Genomic DNA, 13,547 nt, shown 5'->3' on the forward strand with positions numbered 1-13,547 from the left:
CCACGGGCTGTTTGGGTTCTGCTTCACATGGCACTGGGGTCACCCCTTGCCTTCTCCCGAGCAGACACACGACAGCAGCAGGCTGGCAGGACGTGGGGTGAACCCCTCACTCCTGCGGGCAGAAGAAAGCCCTCAGAGTGAGCTACGCTGTCGCGCGTGGATTGAGCCCGCATCTGGCACACCTCAGGCCCTCTCAGGAGAACAAGAAGCCACTGGCTGGAGATCTGAAGCTCACCTGAAGATGTTGCACCCCAGCAGCAGCAGACGGCACCCTCAAGCTGGCTCTGGTTCCCACAGAACGTGCCTGCTGTGAACAAGGAGGTGAAGAGGAACCACGCTGTGCTTAACAGCTCTGGCTCATCACAGTTAGCTGCAACACGGCTTCGTGCGTCCCCAAAGCACTATATAAACACTGGCTGATTGATCCACAGCCCCCCGGGGAGCTGGGCAAATCCAACAGCTCCATCCGTCAGAGGCAACGTGGATGCTCTCGCCGGCACGAGCTGTGCTCAGCACAAGACCCTTTGCTGCTCCCCATGGCGGTCCCCAGCCAGCACACCGGGGGACCTCGGGCTGTCCCGGTGTCTGCATGCTTTGCACATTGCTGCAGTCATAGAATCATAGAATCATAGAATCATAGGGTTGGAAGGGACCTCTGGAGATCATCTAGTCCAACCCCCCTGCCAGAGCAGGGTCACCCAGAGCAGGTTACACAGGAACACGTCCAGGTGGGTTTTGAATGTCTCCAGAGTTGGAGACTCCACCACCTCTCTGGGCAGCCTGTGCCAGGGCTCAGCCACCCTCAGGGTAAAGAAGTTCCTCCTCATGTTTAGGTGGAACTTCCTATGTTCAAGTTTGTGCCCATTGCCTCTTGTCCTGTCCCCGGGCACCACTGAGAAGAGCCTGGCCCCATCCTCCTGACACCCACCCTTTAAGTATTTATAAGTGTTGATAAGGTCCCCCCTCAGCCGTCTTTTTTCCAGACTGAAGAGACCCAAATCCCTCAGCCTTTCCTCATAAGAGAGGTGTTCCAGTCCCCTAATCATCTCTGTAGCTCTCTGCTGCACCCTTTCCAGCAGTTCCCTGTCCCTCTTGAACCAGGGAGCCCAGAACTGGACCCAGCACTCCAGGTGCGGCCTCACCAAGGCAGAGTAGAGGGGGAGGATGACCTCCCTTGACCTGCTGGCCACGCTCTTCTTGATGCACCCCAGGATGCCATTGGCCGTCTTGGCCACAAGGGCACATTGCTGACTCATGGTCATCCTGTTGTCCACCAGGACTCCCAGGTCTCTTTCCACAGAGCTGCTCTCCAGAAGTCCTCACATCTTCCTTTGCTTCTCCTTGACCACGTCTCCTTAGCTCAAGGGCAGGTCAACGGCCAGCTACAAACCAAGTTAGCCACGAAACCAAGGCTTGCTCCCGGCAACTCAGGTTGCCCTATCTTTCTCCAGGCCAGTCCCACACCGTGCGGGGCTCTTGTCCCGATCAGTCCTGGGCTGATGCCTGGCTCTGCTGCTGGACAAACGAATACCTTGGCTGTGCTCCGATCACCTACCCAAACCCTTCGCAGGACGGGCAGGCGGGGGTGTCGCCCACCTCAGTTGCTCAGTGCTTCAGGCCCCTAGTGGAAACATCAGCTCGCCCGTCTCTAACGAGGCAACGAGACACCATGTCTGCCTTAAGTTAATTGCAGAGTTGTCATCTCGGTGCAGTTAGAAGTACTTTTCTTGCGCAAGGTACTACTCATCTGTGCAGAGAGGCCAGCACAAGGTCTATGTGCCCGAGCTGCTCTAGAGGGACTTCTGAAGGTCTGGTCTGGCTTCAGAAATTAATTTCAGCCACTAAGTGTCACATTCACCTCTGAAACCTTAAAGGCTGTTGGACCTAGTGAAGGTCTGGGCTCTGATCCACAAGTCCTGGTCTACAATAGCTCTTGATTGCCTTGGCCTGAACAGTATGTGCACTTTACGTTAAGTGAGCGTGGGCTTTGCATTGAACATCCGTGTGCCACTCCTGTCCCGGTGCCCAGCGCAAACCTGGTGAGACTCTTCCCTCCCCGTTATGTCTGGCATCGTGCAGCTTGTATCGACTGTGTAAGCATGGTCCGGTGTGAAGGTGGTCTGCAGTGGGGGGGGGGGGGCGGGGGTGAATGGCTGTGGGTAGATGTGCTAAAACAGGCGATCAAATGCAGGGCTGCCTGGCATGAACTGGTAAGGGAGGGTTGGAAGGGAATTGCGTTGCCCATTCCCACTCCACTCCAGCTGAGGGTCCAACAGTTGTCCTCGCCACCAATCCCCCCAAGTCCCCATGATCCCGCTGGTCCCGGGGGTGCTGTCCCTCACATCTGCTCATACTCTCCTTGCTCTTGCAGGTGCCTCAGGGGGAATGGAACAACACGCTGTCTCGGGACAAAGACAGCGAGATCCCGTGCCGGCGCATGCGGAGCGGGAGTTACATCAAAGCCATGGGGGATGATGATAGCGAAGACTCAGAAACCAGCCCCAAACCATCCCCGAAAACTGCAGCTCGGAGGCAGAGTTACCTCAAGGCCACCCAACAGTCCCTGAGTGAGCAGAGCACCACACAAAGGTAACGCTGGAGCTCCTCTAGGAGCTCTGCACAGGTCTCCAGGGGCCACCCCAGAAGCAGTCCGTGGGGTCTAGCCGGCAGCGCCCACATGGAGACCCCATGTGAGGATCAGAGCCCATCAGGGCTCCTGCACACCAGCTCAGACTGCCCGTGGGGCAGGCAGAGGAGGAGACAAGCAGGACAGGAGAAAACGTGGCAGAGGAATGGAGAGAGCTTTCCATCCCGGTGACTCCAAATAGCCCTGGTGTTAGGAACCTGCTCCAGGTCCCTGTCCCCTCAGTGGTAGGGAGGGCAGTCCTTTGATGGAGCTGTGTGGATTTCCTCTCTAAGCATCTGCTCCTCTGAGGAAGTGCGGAGATCCCAACCCCATGATGCTATTCAGATGTAGAAGATGCTCAGCCAGCATGGCTGAGGACACTTGGCGCGCTGCTGGTACTATGTCACCTGCTTTGCTCCACAGGTCTCCCAGGGACTCTGGGACCAGCCAGAAAGTGCCCCGTTGTCACACTAGGCTGGGTAATACCCTGAGGCCAGGAGAGATGACCTAAGAGGTTTGAGACCAGGTATTGAGGGAGGAAGACCCATGGTGGCTTGAGCCAGACAGACAGCAGAGGAAGGGGAACACAGCAAAAGCTTCCTGGGCAAGAGGCTGGTCCCTGCAGGACGGGGTCTGTGTGGAGCACCTGACCAGCAGTGGTGCCGGTGATGCTCACCAGCCACTCCGCTTCTGGGGACAAGGCCATCAATGTTTCAGATGCTGCAGCTCGGGAGGACATGAGCAGCACAGAGGGGCAGGAGGAGGCGGGAGCCACCGCGGCTGAGCCACTGATGTTCAGCAGACAGAGCCAGAAGGAAGTGAGGGTGCAGCAGGCAGTGGGGAGACCCCTCATGGCGGCTTCAGATTGCAGGCCAGATGCTGCTTTCTGCTGCGAGATGGTGACAAAATTAACTACGGGGAGCCCTGGAAAGGCCTGCTCTGAATCCATCCCTGTTCCCTGCTTTCACATCCACTCCAGGGGGAGCAGAGTTGGCTACAGGGGTCTCTGATGCAAAATACCCAAGTTGAGAGACTGAGGTTCTTCGTATCTTGGGGTCGTTGTCCATTAGGTCCTATGTCCGTCAGGGTATGACCTCACCTGGGCTGCTGGGGTCCAGCCGGAGCCCACGGACGGGCATCGTTGGGGAAGGAGCTAAGTCAGGGCAGGGTGTTGGAGCAGGAGGGGCAGAGTCGGCCGAGCCGGGGGTGCAGCGACCCGGGAAAGGAGGGCTCCGGGCAGGGCTGGGCTGGACACGGCCAATGCTGCCAGGGCTTGGTCACCAGCAGGAGATTTGCTGGAGGGAAAGAAGGGGCTCCACAGCTCTTGGGACGTGGCACCCTGGCCTGCCCGTGTCCCCTCTGGCGCAGGCTGGCGAGGGCTTGTGCCGGGCAGAGGCCAGGCGGGAGCAGCGGCCGAGAGCATGAGCACGGCTGCCATCTGCCGACCAGCCCCTCGCCTCTCCCCCCTCGCCAAGGAGCTTTTCGGATGCTGTGGCCGCTTTGATTGCTGTGGGGCTTCCCTGGGGTGCCCCGCAGGCCTGGCGCAGCCTTTGGGACCACAGTGGGGCCACCTTGCCTTGGCACAGCCCCAGGCCAGCCCTCGCCAAGATCCTCGGTCTCCTTGGCCAGAGCTGCTGGGGACATCTCTGGGGCACCGGGCCTGTGGTGCGGGACAGGAGAAGGTGCGGGACAGGAGGGACCGCAGGGAGGGCAGCTGCAGCCTTAGCCAGGAGAAGGCGCAGAGGAGTGAGACGCGATCCGTCCCTGTGAGAGGGTCTCTGCCCTTCCAAAATCCGTTGCCCCCTTTGTGACTCGGTTTCCCCGCGGGCAGGCAGGCTGCAAGGATGGGTCGGGGTGAAGGCCAGTGGGGTGGGCACGGGGAGGCTGTCAGGGACACTGCCTGCCCGAGGACACAACTGACTCATGCCACGGGCGCTCGATGAGCTCACGGATAAAACCCTCTCAGGCTGAGGGAAAACAGGTGATAAACAGATAGCCCGGGGCTTGGGGCGCCATGTTGCCCTTGACCACTCAGCAGTGGGTCCCCTGGAGGCTGGGTGTCTCCTCCGTCAACCCCGGCAGAAGAGACTCCTCCCTGCTCTGATCGTGTCCCAGGATGGAGGCTCAGGAGGTGCCACAGTCCTTCCTGGAGGTCCACAGGCTGCACAGGACTCCTGCCCAGGTGGGACGCACCCTGCCCACAGCTTCGCTGTTCCCCAGGCTGAAGGACAGACCTCTGGACCCACAGCCCTGCTGGACATGGGGGAAGGAGCACCCCAAGGGTCCTCTGTAGGGACCGTGGGCAATTCAAGAGGGAGAGTCCCCACAGCTCTCCCAGGCTGGAGCGGATAACCAGGTCCTCCACCATGACCCACCTGGTCTGTGACAAGGAATCCTTTACGCAAGGTCTCATGGTGGAACAGAAGAATGGGGGAGCCACATCCTTCCCACATCCCTCCTCTTCCTCCCACGTCCCTCCTCTTCCTCCCACATCCCTCCTCTTCCTCCCACGTCCCTCCCATCCTTCCACATCCTTCCCAGCCCCTGTGTGCCTGGGTCTCAGCAGAGGTCGTAGCCATGGTCTTGGCTGGGTCAGGCTCAGTGACAGCCCTGCTCTTCTGCTTGAGAGGCTGCTGCTGAGCCCCCGGGGCACAGGGACAGTGCTTCTCCCAGAGCCTGCAGCCAAAGCTGCTCTGGAAATCCCAACACACCCCCTGCTCCCGCAGCACTGTCAGCCAGGCTTGGCTCCCCTGCGTCTTGTTCCAGATAAACTTTTGGGTTCCTCTACACAAATAAAAATAATAACAATAATAATAATTTAAAAATACCCTGCAGATGTTTCCAATTGGAAAGTTCACAAAACGCTATTTAAAAGCCATTTCTCACCCCACCTTTCACACCCCCTCCCCACCAGTCCAGGCAGGGAAGAGCCGGCTTCCCTGACCCCTTGTCCCCCAGCATCAGCCTGTGCAAGAGCTGGTCTGTCACCAGGACTGTGCCTCTGGGGGCTGGCACTATGCCACCCCATGTGCTCCCTGGGGTTCGGCTGGACTAATGGCGTCTGCGGTGCATTCTTGGGGGCAGCAGAACCCGAGGTCTTGTCCCCTCTGCTTCCCCTGCACCCCACAAACCTTCACCCGTGTGCCAGACTCAATAGCTCAAGCCAGGGGCCAGCAAGGTGAGAAAGTGCTTCCTCCTGCTCCAGGAGTTGCAACCGGGGCCGAGCAGCGGACTCGGTGCCCAGCATCGTCTCCGTGCTGCCATGTGTGCCTGTGCCTGGCAGAGGGTGCCGCGGGCAGGGGTGGTCTGGCTCTCCTGGCAGGGCGGCAGCTCCAGCGCGGCCCCGGCGCTGCCCACGCCATGGGGACACCCCTCACGCCCTCTCTCTCTGCTGGCAGGAGCCTGGACCGCCTGGACTCTGTTGAGATCCTCCTACCTCCGAAGTTCCCAACCTGGGAGGAAGAATACAACCAGATCCCTGACAGCGTCAATGAGTCCAGTTGCATCAGCCAGGTGAGATGCTGGAGCGCTGAGCCCCGCTGCACCAGCACGCCCCCGTGAGAAAGGAGGCCAGCTGGGGGGAGAGGGGGACATCTTTTTCCCCCTTCAAAATAAGGCACTGTCCGCGTTCCAGGAATTGCACACCCTATTCTCTGGCAGCTTTACCGAAGTATCAAGGCCGGCTCCTTAATTCTGATTCGTATTATACCCCCCTTCCTCTAGCTTTGCCTCCTCTGGGCACTGCTGGTGCAGCTGAAGTCACTCTGCCATGGCCACAGGTATGGTAGCCCAGAGTGATGCTTCACAGCCAGGGGTGAAGCTCAGGGCTGCTCTAAACGCAGAGTCCCACCGTGTCACCACCCAGAAGCCACCTGCAAGGCTGCTCGCTCCTGCTGCAAGCTCCTCACGCCCGCTGGGTGGGTACAGAGCCGGGGTAAAGGCTGGCGTCCAACCTGGGACCCTGCAGCGGGTCACTGGGGACAGTAACCCTGCTTAGCTCTGAGGACCTCGTCCCTCGTGCAGCAGACCGGACCCAGGAACAGGGTGCCCATAGTTCTGTCCTGCCAGCTAGCTGGGGACGTCTCCCTTGGATATTCCTGGTGCCCTGGGAAGGGCAAAGCCAAGGATGCCAGCGAGGCACTGATGGTGAGTGGCAAACCCCCAGGGTGGGCTCATGCCCTGACCCCGACCTCTGGGATACAAACGGGGTTTAACTGCCCATCCCACATTATGCCTCCCCTTGGGATTGCTCTGGAGCAGCTCAGGGCCTGGGTGGTTATAAGCCGGCGGCTTCAGAGGCCAGGAAATAATCCATGCCTGGACGAGGCCTTTGCAGAGGTCCCATGTGCTTATCTCAGCCTCGGGACGGGGACCCGTCCTTTCGGTACGCAGGTTCCCAGGGCAGCCAATGGAGCAATGGCTCCACAAGCTTCACCCAGCCATTTCACTGTCACCCTGGGCCTCTGCCATGTCCCGTCTCTGTCCACACGTGTCCGCATGGAACACACGCACACACGTGCCCCTGCGGTGCTGCTCCGCTCTGCCTGTGCCCAGCGGTCAAGGGCGGCAGCGCGAGGCAGCGCTCAAAGCAGCGGGATGGGCATCACAGACCAGAGCATGGAGGAGGGTGAGCGGGCTGTGCTCTCCAGCGTTCCCCTCCAGGCCTGCGGGGCCCTGAGCCCTCCTCTGGCCCAGCCCGGCCTCTCCGTCCCCATGGCTGGTTTCTCCTGCTGTCACCGAGCGGTTGGAGCCCCTGGTGGAGGGCTTTTGGGGAAGGGCATGGGGCACCACTCATGGGCGTACGTGTTCCTTGTGGCCAGTCTCGTTCCTTGTACCATCAACAGCAATGTGCCGGGTGTCTCATTGCACAGAGAAGGGGTCAGGACCGTCGCGTTCTTGTCTTTTGCGTGTAAATCCATGTCTGAAGCCAGGTCTCTGCGTGAAGACAATGGGTGGGCTGAGTTTGTGCTTTCTCCCTGCCTAACGCTGCCACTCAGCAGCTGAGTGCAGCACCCCCGTGAAGACATCCGAAGGATCTTGGAGCTGGAGGATCTGAGCGGCCCACAACGTGCCAGGAGCTGCCCAGGCAAACAGCCCAGCTCCAGACTGGCAGCACTGTGACGCTGGGGGCACGCTGGCTACCACAGCACCCGCACAAGTGGGGGCCGCTGTCACCATGTGCACTCTGCCCGCTTTCCTCCACACCAGAGAGAGTTCGGTTGCAGCTGGGTTGGGATTTAGAGGCCTCCCACGAATTGCGTATGTGTTGATCCAGGATGGAGCGGTACAGACACCAGTGTGTTCTGGTCTCATCCTCTGGTGGGTCTGACCTGCACTTTCCTCCAGTGCCAGAGGCAGCTCCCACTCTGCCCTCACTTTTGTGTGACCTCCAACACCTTCCTTGTGTGTCCGGCAAGACTCTAGTGTCCTCCCACATAGAAGCATCCTCAGTTCTGCAAGACAAGTCCACTCCGCTTGGTTTTGTCCCAGCTGACCTCCACCTTGCAAACCTCTGGAAGTCCAGGGTTCACCAGGTGTGCATGTCAGCATTCCCCTGTCACACCAAGGGGACCAGTGGCCAGAGAGAGCCAGCTGGTGGCCCCCAACACTGCTTATCCACGCTTTGAGCTGTGCCCTGTGTAGAAGGGCCAGGCCCAGCCCCCGGAGCTAAGCCTCTTCCCTCAGGTACATTTTGAACTTGGATCCTTCCCAAGGTGGGTCATCTTGGGCAGCTCGTGCAGGACAGAGCTAGAGGGTTGATGTGCTCCGCAGACCAGGGGTGGAGAGGAGGAGAAGGCATTCCTCCCCACAGGCAGCTCAGTGTCTGTCGGGCGTCTGTCCTAATGCCAAGTGTGTGCCGTGGTTTTGCTATGGAGGGAAGGCAGCACCGCTTCTGTGTGGCTTCTTCCTGGTGTGGGAACAGAGGAGGCAGCAGTGAGGTGGCCAGTCCGACCCCATCAATGTGCAGGACAGTTTCCCCAACGTGGAGCACTCCGACCGCCCATCCACCATGGCTCTGCGGGCTGTGGAGGCCCGTCGCTGCTCCTGGCCATGTTAAGATGTGTTAGCCAGTGCTGAGGGCTTTGCAAAGGTGCTAAGTGGGAGCCACACCAACCCTCGTCCAGCAGCCGCTGGCAACCCATGTGTGCCAAGGGGTGTCCCAGCACTGTGTGTCCCAAGTGTGCCCTGTGTATATACACTGATATATGGTGCATACCACAGGCTGAATGCATCAGCAGCTTCTCTCCCTCTGGGAGGCGTCCCGTGGAGCTTTGCCATGCCGTGTTTGTGCCGCTGTCTGAGGGGCCTGTGCGGCATCTTGCTTGGCATCTTATGAGCTCTGAAGTTTGTACTGAAGTGTCAGCAGTGGTGGCCCTGGGGGACGGGCCGTCCGCTCCCCTCGTCCTCAGTCCCTGTGCAATGGCTGTCTGTGTGAGGGGCTCCCCCATTCTTGGCCTTTAACCTTCTCCAACTCTTTCTTCCAGATCTTTGGACCCCCCTCACTTATCCCTCAGATATTTACCCATGGAGAGCAGGTACCGTCCCACTGGCGTTTCCCTCTGCCTTCCTCATGGAGCTTTCTCGGGTCAGCCTGGACACCCATGGCAGGGCGCGAGGCAGGCTGTGGGATCAGCCCACACCTGGGACCAGCGGCAGGAGGAGGAGGAAGAAGAGGAGGAGGAGGAGGCAGTGCTCCAACTGCAGGGCAGCTGGAGAGCTTGGTTGTCCCAGCCCCGGCAGGGGGTCAGGGACTGTCAGTTTTAGGGAGAAAGTAGGTGAAATTTTTGAACCAAACTTTGTGGAGCTCAGAGGCCAATGCTGGGCAGAAATACTGTCCTTGAGGCCAAAGAAAGGGCCAGGAGAGATGGAAGTGGGCAACAGGGCCAATCTCAGCACCTCTCGTCTGCGTTTCAGAACGCTCTGCTTTAGGCTGGCTCTGGTTTAACCGGGGCGAGCCTCTCCCGAGTCCAGGTTTGAGCAGCTGCTGCTCCTGGAGAGCTGGGCAGGGCCGGAGGTGTGGGTGGAAGGGAAGTGGGGGCAGCAGGAGAAGCAGGGAGCCCCTGCTCGCCTCACGCCTCACCACAGCCTGACGCCAAGCCCTCTCCCGGTCCCCCACCACAGACGGGGCTAGGATGGGTTCCCGACGGTGCGAGCCAGAACTAGTCCAGGCAGCCTGTCCCTGGTCAAGCATGGAGGCTGTCCCCCCAGCCCACACCTCCCCACCTTCTCTCTGGTAGTAGGGCCAGGCCATGTCCCCCCACCCAGGAGCACGCTTGCCCCGGCAGGGTCCTGCGGCTGAGGCTGGGGTCTCCCAGCTGTGCTGGTGGGGCAGGGGCACTGGTCGGAGGCTGGACAGGGATTTCAGCCTCACCGTGCTCTCAGCCTCTCCGTCAGAGACTGGGGGGTGTTTCACAGGCGCTGTGGTGGTAAGTCTCTCCTACTCCACAAGCAGGGACCCTCTCGCCTCCAAGGAGGGTCCTCTCTTCCCTCTCTCAGCAGAGAGTCTGGGCATCCTGCACCGCACCAGCACTGACCCGGTCTTGTCTGCCGTAAGCGGGACCACGCAGGAGGGGCAGCAGGGCGGCTGCAGGGAGAGGGGCAGGAGGGGAAGGGGAAGGGCTGCCTGCAGGCAGGGGGGTGACTGGTTCTGCCCCTCTTCCCGTGCAGGCGCCAGAGCCGGAGCTGGGGGAGCAGTACGAGGCGGTCTGCGACTCTACCTACAGCGAGGCCGAGTCGGCTGCCGCGGAGGTGCTGGACCTGCCTCTGCCCAGCTACTTTCGCTCCCGGAGCCACAGCTACCTCCGAGCCATCCAGGCGGGCTGCTCCCAGGAAGAGGACACGGGCTCCGTCCGCTCCATCTCCCCACCACCGACGGGCAGCCTCAGCGGCAGCAGGACCTTGCCCACCAACAGCAGTGAGTGCCCGCGGTGTGCGGCAGAGGGGGCGGAGGGGAAGGGGCGCGAGGCCAGCGGGGACAGGGGACGCTGCTGCTGACTGCCCCAGAGGTGCCAAGCATGTGGGGCGCTGGGCTTAGACACCTGTCTCTCCAACCATGGTTGTCCAAGACTTCTGTGGGCTTGTGTGGGCTTGCTCTGTGCCGGAGAGGGAGGCCAGCAGCCAGGCGTGCTGCTAGGATGGCTGGGGCTGGATCTCCGGATGCGGGCGCCGAAATGGCAGAGGGGCTCTGGTTGCTGGGATCTGGCCGGCATGGCTAATGCGACCTGCAGAGGCTCAGAAGTCTTTCACTCGGTCAAGCCAAACCCAAGGCTGAGTGCTGTGGCTGGGAGCACGCCGCGGGATGCCCACCTTGCACAGGAGCACTGCCTGCCCTCTCTGCCTGGAGTCCTGCGGGCACCGGCAAGCGGGCTGCTGCCCTACACTAGCAATAGCTTTAGCTTCCACCTTCCTCCTCCTCTTTTCCACTGTGCACCTCTTATTATCCCAATCCAGGCAACAGCTGACAGGTTTGACCTCTCTCACAAACTCCTGGGAAGAAAAAAGTCCAACAGGGGCTCTGGCAGCTTCCCCAGGCTCTGAGCATATCCTGCTCTCTGCAGCCCCTCAGCCAAAGGCAGGAATGGGGGCTGACGGGAGGAGGGAAGGCAGAAGGCATCTGCTTCCGTCCCCTCCACGATGGAGGTGCGACAAGGCTTTGGGGTTCACCATGAACTTCTTTGCAGGTTCCCGCGCAGGGCAGGACTCCTGGGCACAGGTCTGGGGGGGGTCAGATGCGAGGGAAAAGGCGAATGGTGCAAATTTGCCCCCTCCAGATCCACAGGGTTTGTGATTTTGCCCGGCAGAGTCGCAGGCAGGTCTGACCCTGCCCAGCCAGGGCCCTGAGCCGTGGCCGGTGAGGACAGGACCCCAGCTAGCCCGGACCTGAGCAGCACAGCCCAGGTGGCGGGGTGCCATGGGGCTCGCCAGCGCGGCTCCTGTGCCAGCCAGGCAGCAGCCCAGCTCCGTGCAGAAGCGGAGCGGTGCTGTGTGTCAGACTCACTGCGCTGGCACCCTGGTCCCATCCCCTGTGGGCAGGGCAGAAGAGGGAACGGGCAGAGAGGGTCACCCTGGTTGCACCCAGCCCTCAGGCTGCTGCCTAGAGACGAGTCTTTCAAAATCGTCTGACGGTGAGATGCCGGGAGTTCTTCCTTTGGCTAGGCTGGCTCCAGCTGTGTTCCCTCCCCGCGAAAGATTTGCAGCAGCCACGCAGGTGCCGAATGCGTCAAGTCCTATTTGCCCCTCTCCATCGGGTGTACGTAGACTAGAGACCCCCAGCATCCCTGGTGTGGGGTAAAAACAGGTCTTGCGCTGAGTTTCAAGGCACTAATGAGCCTTCCCAAGCCCCAGAGCCCAGCACCCTGCACCTCGGCGCACTGAGCTGGCTCTCCCGCCTGCCAAGCCCTCCCTTCCCCGATGGCCGGAGAATCCCAGCACCTCTGGGATGAGTCGGGGCTGCCCATGCTCCCAGCAGGACTGCCGTGCCCCCCTGCAGTGCTGCCGGAGAGGCTCCTGTGGACACCCCACGCATTCAGCTCTGGGGCGGGAAGCACAGAAGGCGAGTGCTTTGCCTCAGGATGCCATTTTGCCAGGATGCTGGGGGCACCGGCTCAAGACAGCAAGGAATGGCGAGGGCTGCTGAGACGTCACGGTGCTGAGAAAGCCCAGGAGGAAAGAGTGGCAAGAGCTGGGTTTCTGTCCAAAAATGAGCTGGTGCTGGCTCCTTGCTGCAGAGACCAGCACTGCCCCGGCCCAGGGACGCGTCAGGTGCAGCCAGGCTCCACCTACGGCTGCCTTTACCAAAGCAGGATCTGCAGCAGAGGCTTCACTCCACAGCGGTCCGTGCGTCTGCTGGAAAACACATGGAAGGGCTGTGGGCGGCAGGGAGGAGCATTGCTCTGGAGATGCTGCTTCTGCAAATGGCTCCCGAAGGCCTGAGCAGAGCCGAAAGGTTCAGCTGCGCGAAGCTGCGGTGTGGGGAGCAGCTCTGCTCTCACTGCAGCATTTCGGCTGGTGTGAGGCCTTCCCGGGATGCTGGGTGGTGGGAGCAGGCTCCAGAGAGATGCTCAGGGAAGTTGGCTGGTCCTTGCCAGAAGAGAAACCCGCTACCTTTCCATGATGCTCCAAGTCACTTGGATCTGCATCACTTCTGCATCATTTTCTTCAAGGCAGCCTGTGTCCTTCCCGGCTCCTGGCCAGCTCTGGTGCCCCAGGTGAGGCTTGGCTGTAGCACAGGGCACAAGGAGCTGAGAGGTCCCATCCCAGGAACAGTTTTGGAAATTGAGGTGATGCCTTAGTGCTCCCAGACATGACATCGTGCCAGGCAGACACCAGAGCGGGCAGGAGGAGTCCGGCATCTCACCAGAGCTGTAGGGTGGAGGCAGATAGCGAGCCCCGTCACCCACGGGGACGCCAGGGTCAGGTCCAGCAGGGGTAGGCTGCTCTTGGCATAAGCTCTGGCCCCAAACCACAGAGCTATGGGGGGCGTTTGGAGCAGCCTCAGCAGATCTGCCGCGGGCAAAGCTGCCAGAGCACCCGGGTGGGCTGTTGGTGGGAGCCAGGTCAGAGCCCCGTCCCAGCAGCGGGGAGAAGGGGGAGCAGGAAGGGGAGCATCTTCGTGCCCAGCTCCAGGGCTTCCCACCCAGGAACATGCCCGTGCCCTCACATCTCCCCTTCACATCCCCCTCTGCGCTCCAGGGTCGTCACAGCCAAAGTCCACAGGATGAGGCAGGGACTGGAAGAGATCCGCTGGGGGAGACGGGGTACTTGCTCAGCCCTCTCCCTCCTCCCTACCACCCTCTCTGCCCTGCTTCTGCCCCACGCTCTTCCCACCCTGGCTCGCCCTGCTCCCCGCCAGCCCACCCTCTCCTCGCTGGCAGCGCAGCCGATGCTGAGCTCAGCGCCGCCGCAAATCCAGGCTGACACC

At 60.8% G+C, this 13,547-nt stretch overlaps 1 protein-coding gene across 3 annotated transcripts in view; it reads left to right on the top strand.

Annotated features, from left to right (window-relative positions):
• The window catches only part of DLGAP4 (DLG associated protein 4), a 70,276-nt gene that overhangs the window by 6,605 nt on the left and 50,124 nt on the right, over window positions 1-13,547 (top strand). For 2 of the 3 annotated variants that reach the window (XM_054218486.1, XM_054218485.1), the window contains exons 3-6: window positions 2,372-2,589; window positions 6,025-6,139; window positions 9,112-9,162; window positions 10,295-10,541. In XM_054218486.1, the coding sequence (XP_054074461.1) occupies window positions 2,372-2,589; window positions 6,025-6,139; window positions 9,112-9,162; window positions 10,295-10,541 (631 nt within the window). The remainder of the gene's footprint in view (window positions 1-2,371; window positions 2,590-6,024; window positions 6,140-9,111; window positions 9,163-10,294; window positions 10,542-13,547) is intronic. The other variant, XM_054218484.1, reaches the window with a different exon arrangement.

This window comes from Rissa tridactyla, chromosome 12, assembly GCF_028500815.1.
Source record: "Rissa tridactyla isolate bRisTri1 chromosome 12, bRisTri1.patW.cur.20221130, whole genome shotgun sequence".
Classification (NCBI taxonomy): Eukaryota; Metazoa; Chordata; class Aves; order Charadriiformes; family Laridae; genus Rissa; species Rissa tridactyla.